The sequence below is a fragment of the Rhagoletis zephyria genome, unplaced genomic scaffold, assembly GCF_001687245.7.
Source record: "Rhagoletis zephyria isolate East Lansing unplaced genomic scaffold, Rhagoletis_zephyria_1.1 Rzeph_scaffold_21941, whole genome shotgun sequence".
In the NCBI taxonomy this organism is placed as follows: domain Eukaryota; kingdom Metazoa; phylum Arthropoda; class Insecta; order Diptera; family Tephritidae; genus Rhagoletis; species Rhagoletis zephyria.
This window is the reverse complement of record NW_016178999.1, coordinates 310-7,522: the sequence shown is the minus strand read 5'-3', so window position 1 is coordinate 7,522 and position 7,213 is coordinate 310. Positions and strand designations below refer to the sequence as shown.

General features: G+C 37.2%; 1 protein-coding gene across 1 annotated transcript; it reads right to left on the bottom strand.

The window, feature by feature from the left end:
• Positions 1 to 3,827: 3,827 nt before the first annotated feature.
• LOC108381262 (uncharacterized) lies at positions 3,828 to 5,480 on the bottom strand (the record flags this gene model as incomplete). The annotated part of the gene is made up of 4 exons (XM_017637681.1): positions 3,828 to 4,216; positions 4,347 to 4,560; positions 4,628 to 4,808; positions 5,133 to 5,480. Coding segments are annotated over 4 exons (954 nt in total), but the record flags the coding sequence as incomplete, so codon positions are not given.
• Between the last annotated feature and the right edge of the window lie 1,733 nt (positions 5,481 to 7,213).

Genomic DNA, 7,213 nt, shown 5'->3' with positions numbered 1-7,213 from the left:
CTAAATGAAAATGTGAAATATATAAAGTGTATTTAATCAAAAGTTTTTTATTGTATATTCATAAATTCATTTTACTTTTTAACTCACATATAGTGGTTTCGGTCCTTAATTGGATTAGTATTTTTCTGTCTATTTTGAACTAGTATGAGACTGGTATATTGCAGACCGAAATCCGACAATTGCCATCTCGTAGTTAAAAATACCAGTTGATTGCATGGAAAAAGATAGTTGGCTGACTAGTTGGGCATGCGGTTCATTTGACTACAGGGATGTGATCGCCCGCGTATTACTCAACTTATACCATGGAGAACAATTATCGTCTTCATCCAGAATCTAGATACTCGGGACACCCTTCAAAGTGCTAAATTTCATCAATAACCTCAGGTTGGAGTGGCTGGGGTAACTAATTATGGGTTAGCACACTATAATAGTGTTCGCTATGCAAAAAAGATCAGTCCAGCACCTTCATCTTGACCTGCAGGCTGTGTCGGAGACTTAAACGTAGATTACGTGATATTACTAAGATCACACTAAGTTAAAAGTTGAAGAAAAAAAGTTGAATTATAAAATCTATTATACATTTTTTTTATCTACCTATTATATTTTAAGACGTCTTCCAAAATATTTCGGAAAAATATTAAGATTTACGAAAGCTGGACCGATTTGAAAATACCTCCAAAAATGGAGTTTTTATGAATAAAAAAAGTTTCTTAAAGAACTTTTTGAAAAAAGTCCCATCAGATGACAAAACAGATTAAGCTTAAAAATCTGCATAAAAATATTTAAAAATCGTTTCAACGGAATCGTGATAATGAGATTTTTGATTCTGTTTTTTTTTTTACATTTTTCAAAGATGGATTTATAATGCCCATACCTTTGAANTAAAGAACTTTTTGAAAAAAGTCCCATCAGATGACAAAACAGATTAAGCTTAAAAATCTGCATAAAAATATTTAAAAATCGTTTCAACGAAATCGTGAGAATGAGATTTTTGATTCTGTTTTTTTTTACATTTTTCAAAGATTGATTTATAACGCCCATACCTTTGAATAAAATAAACATACTTGGAAGAAATCAACCAATACTTCCCATATACCAAACGAAAGGAAAACACCTGAATTGTTGAGTAAATAAAACAAAAACAAAATCATTCGAGCGGTTTCCGAGCATTTTGGTAATAAAAAAAATTGAAAATTTTTTCAAAAATCTTTTGCCTTAAAAATGATCATTATTGGTTGTACTTATATATAAAATTTGTACACGATAATATTTGTACTGCTCCAAAGAACCTACATATATCCCGAAAATAAAAGTTATATCTACAAATCATTAGCTACTAGAGCACTTTAAAGTCTCAAAATTGACCCCAAAATAAGCCAATATTTACCGTAGTTTCTACGACAAACATCGAATTGGTTACTTATAGAAATGTATCTGTCGATAGGTTTGGAACTTTGTCTTGGAAACGCCACACCTTTCTTTGAAATCGCTTCTAAAAATTACAACCACAACATTTGAGCATAGCCTCCATATCGAAACGTAAGATGTATTCTACGTCAAAAACTTGTACAAGTTGGTAATAATTGTTACCAAATTCGTTTGGCCAAAAAACTAGTAAAACTTGCAAGGAGAGAGCACAATTTTGACATTTCATTTGGAGGGGAAGTTCGTGCTGGGGAAATTATTGACAACAAGAATTTGCAAGCAGGATTGTGGCACACGGTTGCATTTTTTTCAACAATAATTTGAATCAACAAGTTCGTTCTATTTAAAAAACGAACAATTTTTTTTGCGATTTACTAATGAGAGAAAGATGTAAATATTTGTTTACTCAATTAACTTAATTAATTCCAAACATTTGAAAGGTACTCGTCTGAAACAGTTGTATTCGTAATCGTAACACAATCGACACCACAGTCGATATAGGAAATCCGACAGTGACTTACACAAAGAAATTGAAGCTTATGTTGAAGAAAGTCAGAATAAGAAGGGATATACGTATAGGCCCTGTTTTGTTTTCCGACTGAAATAATGAAAACAATTTTTTTATGTTCGAAATGCAACCGTGGACGCCAGCTGGCAATGAACAAGGCGTATTTAACAAGGTGGTGTTGGCCGTATATTAGTAAAAAATTACACTAACAAATTATACGCTGATGTCCATACTGTCATTGGTATGATCTAGCGAAACGTTGGTGTCCTTGTCGTGGGGCTAAATCTTAAGTGGTGACATGGGGGCCCTTAGAGGTTTCCATGTCGGCATGAACTNATGCTCCGCATGGGAACCTGTGTAGGACATGTGCTTACGCAGTTTCCGATGTGGAGATTACCGTACCAACGAGCCCAGGGGGGTTCCGCATTGCGGGGCTACGGGTGTCATAATCCCGGGTACCCTAGTCAAAGGCTACCAATCCTGAATCGGTCAGAGGCTCAATTGGTAGAAGAGTCTACGACTTTCGGAAGTCATACCTAAGACTTTAAAAGAGGAACCGCGGGCGAACAGATGCCCTGGAGTGTGTTCGCTGGCTAGATAAGCAAAGCCAGTGAGACGAGCAAGGTCGAAAGACAGGCCAGATGCACATGTAAAATCATATAGCTGGGAAGTTCTGCAAGGAAGAATGTGGCTCGTCAAGCTGCTTGAGTAGGTGTAGAAAACCTGAAAAGGAGAAATTCCATGCCTATTGTACACCCGGGCTGGAATTTGTTTCCCAGTAAGGCTAGTAGGACCTGCGAGGGTAGCGAGACGAGCAGAATGAATCAGGTGAGTCAAGTGACTTGAACAAGGGTTAAAAGTTGATTTTCACTCCGGATAGGGACACCGGGGTGAAATTAGATTAGTAAGTCTTGTGAGAGGAGCGAGACGAGCTGGATGATAATGCTGAAAACTGTTGAACTGTGGAAAATGTGGAGAAAGGGTTGATAACACGGTGTAAATATTTGAGGTAAACCGTGGATTGGTGAATATGTGATAAAAGCAGACCTTCTTAGTTGTACGATTGAGCATGTGTATTCTGGTATGTTTAGTAGGTTGCGTGACTCGAGCTGGTCAAGCAAGTCTGGCTGGTGAGCACTACTCCAGTCTGTTCACTGAGGTATGGCCCTTCGGGGAGTATCGCGGGGGCTGTGGTTTAATACCAAAGGCGGTGGAACTCAAAAAGGGTTCGATGTGGAGTTGCATTGCAACCGGGTGCCGGGACCCAAAGAACGGCAGAGACTTTAGGTAGGTTTTGGCCTCACCAAGGTGGTTAGTGTGTCCTCCCACACTGCCTTTGGAACTGAAATGCTTGCATTTCAGGGCAATGATTAAGGCAAAAATTTATCCGTTGTGCCAAATGCGGGTACCGTGATTAAAGCTTTTGGCAGGTAATCACGTAAAGCCTATATGCATCTGTCATTGGTATGAGTTACAACAACACATCATTTTGACGTAATGGCCTCCATGGCGAAAAACTTAGCTGTCGCCCCAACACCACCTTGTTTAATACACCTTGGCAGTGAAGCTTGCAAATGTTTGCTAATTCCTGTTGTAAGTTTCTCTCTTTGGGAGAGTAAGAGTCTCTGAATTCGGTTATTGGCTAATTCTTACTGGCTTTTGCATAGCGAACAGAACTTATATCTAGTTAGGTCTCAGCGTTATATGCCATAATAAGTAGTAATAATAATAATAATATAGGAAGACTAATGTCGAATTTCCACTAGGCATTATAATGATAGAAAATGTATGTATTAAAAAATGCAATGTGGAAACAGATATAGTGACTAGCTTTCCTATTTTGAATGCCCAACATTGTCATTAAAAATGTGGTCATTAAATGTCAAGTGGAAATTCATCATAAAAGAGATGAACTTTTGTTGCGTACCAAGTGTAATTTTTTTTCTGGATTTTAACAAAAATATATGCGTATTTTTTTTTAATTGTCAGAAGGGGGTTTAATAAAAAACTAGTATTAAGTTAATTTTTTTAAACACAAAATCTTTTGTTTAAAGCCAAATATTTGATGCGACTTACTGCTGTGCGAACTCTAATGAAGACTCCAATGCAATAGCATTCGGTATATCTTCACCCTCCACACCATCATCATCATTGCGTCCATCAGTGTGCCCATCCTTGCGCATCGTCGAATTGCTCATTATGCAACCGACTTTGATGAGACGATCACCCTGTGTTTGCACATTTCGATTATTTTGTATTACTATCAACGCGGATATGAAAATTCTGTAATTCAAAGTAAATATGTATGCTAATAAATACGTATGTACATACGGGTTTGAGTAATCAATAATTGGAAAATAACCAAATTATTACTTTGCTTCGATGATTGCTAAAAGTGCCTACGTACGCTTACCTTTGATATGCTTTGGTGACTTCGTAGGCACGCAAAATGCCGCAACGATTCTCTTTGACCTCGGTGCCGATCGGCAGACGTAACACTGTGCTACTTGTGCCGTTGCCTTGCACCATACACTGCTTTGAATGCATGCTGGCATACATTTTACCATAAAACCAATCTTTTGGCGTATATTTGATGGCCATTTCGTCTTGCGTGCACAGCACCTGTACTGTGTGGGGAAAAACGGAAAGAATTTTTTTAAAATTTTATTTTAGGAGTTTATAAGCATAAGTTACCATCTAAACACTTGACACGCCGCATATAGACAGACTTCTCTCTTAGTTTCAGACTGCGAGGTCCCATCGATATAATATCCTCTGAGTGCAGTAGACATTCCGAGTTGGTCAGATCGCGCTCGAAATGGAATGACACGCCTTGGCAATAGAATTTCGTTTCATGTGAGCACAATGATTGACACTTCAAAGAAAATTTTAAATTATACAGTGTAAAATTAAATTATAAATTGCGTTTTGTAAAATAAATTATTAGCCATAACTACAAACACTCACACACACACATTAACTAATACTAACTAATAAAAATTTATACATTCGTTTACAAAAATAATTAATTAAAATTTTTTATGTATGTACTTTCAATCGAAGCTTCGAGTTGATTGCATGCCAGTCGGATTATTGTAAAAAGTTCACTATTTTTATTTTTTATACAATCTAAATCCCATGTTTTTGTCTTCAACATACTACCATCAATACCACAAACAACATAGACAGACAGACACACCTCCTTTTGGGTTAGACCCAAATATTTTGCTTCCGCATAAATGAAGCTACTGTTCGCATACAATTCGTATGAACAGCTATCGTTCTCGATCGGTCGCTCGTAACATTGATTTTCCATGTATTCTTCGTCATAGGGTGCAGCCCGGAATGCATCGGGTTGTATCATTTTATCTTTATCACTGAGTATACAACGTCCCAATGTGTTGGGTTGTGACTGATGTTGTTGATGTTGTTGCTGCTCTGCTTGTGGCACATGTTGACTGAATCTGATCGATTGATAAAAAAGAAAAATCGTAAATGTGGGATTAACTTGATTAGCGACATTAGGATCTACATAAAATAAACAATATTACGTCCACATTTATGTACATACACGTGAAAGTCCATTAGGGTGCCCAACGAAGTTTTTTTTTTCAAATTTCAAGACACTACACCCTAATTTCCTTCCATTTTATGAGAAATATTATTGCCTATTGTTATTGATTTCTTAAAAATCATTTAGAGGTACGATTTTGTAGATTTATCAGTTTTTGATTGACTATTTTTCATTAAATTTTAAAGAGTTGTTGGTGTAAGTTTTCATAGGGCAAATAAAAAGTAAGGCCTTGAATTTATACATATGTGTGTATGTACCGGACTTTTAGAATTTTTAGTAGTTTGGCTAAGGAATTCATCAATATTTATTCAAAATTTATATATGCAATCGTCTTTCGTAAAAAAAGTGCGTTTTCAAGAAGTTTTAGGACAATGAGGGTGGCACCGCCCACTTACATATGTTTATGATATATATGCGTATCTCGAAAACTACCTGGCCAATCTCGACCAAATTAGGTATACACATTGTGTTTCGGCTCCTCATGCACCATGCTGATTTTTGAAATCGGATAAAAACCACGGCTTCACTAACGTAACGGTAATTTCAAAAACTCAAAGCTAGCTATATTCTAGGGGGAGTTGGTTTTGTCCGATTTAAAAAATATTCAATATGGTGCTTATAGAGCCTAAGCAAAATGTGTATACCACATTTGGTCGAGAGGGGTTAAGTAGTTTTGAGATATGCAGTTATCATATAAGTGGGCGGTGCCACTCCCATTTTCATAAAACTTCTTGAAAACCCACTTTTTTGCTAAAGAGCGATTGTATATAACAATTTTGAATAAATAAGTCTGAGCAGAGTGACGAACAAAACCACGCTTTAAAAATTTGTCCATATACCCGACCTTATAGATCGCGCGGAAACCTGAAAGATGATGTGGAAAGATGATAAGGCGTTGGGTGCTTTTTAGATCATTGTTCTACGCAAAATCGGAATGGCGACTATACGAGCTTTGTAACTGCATGGATATAGTTAAGGGCATAAAAATATAACGATTTCGCTGGCCTGAGTATTAGCCCGAACACAATGAAAACGACGAGCTACAAACCATAGCTGTCAAATTATTTTAAACGTACTCTTATGTAGATAATTATTTTGGCGACGACCGGGCTACGCGACGGCTGTGGTTGTGGCCAGATTAGATCTATTTCTATTTTTCTGGGGACAGATAAGGTTCTTCCTCTTCTTTTATGTCAAACTCATACAAATTCATGATGTCGCTGCCGCGTTCAAAGAAATCATGTTGCCATCGACAAAGCGCTTAGATAATAAAGATGACAAATTGGAAGCTGTGGTCGGTAGCTCGTCGTTTCCAATGTGTTCAGAACTTATGTTGTGCATATTTAGATGAAGAGGCTTCAATCAAAAGATTCTTCGATTCGGCACGCATGTACGGCAACCCACGAACAAATGAAAACTAAGTGCAGAAGAAACTGCCTGCACTCGGGATTTAGAACTGGCAAATCTCGCAAAGAAGAAATGTAATTGGCGGAAGAAGAAATGTAATTGGCCAAATAAGAAGAGGAATCATGGAAAATATAAAATTGCCCGAAACAGGTCTCTACCCAAGAGCTACAAGTATTAGAAATGTTGTGTTCACTCGTTGCTATGCCTTTCGGAGCACGATCAGGTCGAGCGCACCTTCTCACGAGAGTCGGATACCTGTACGTTGGCGGAACTGTTTATTTCCGGTTATTGCCAACTGG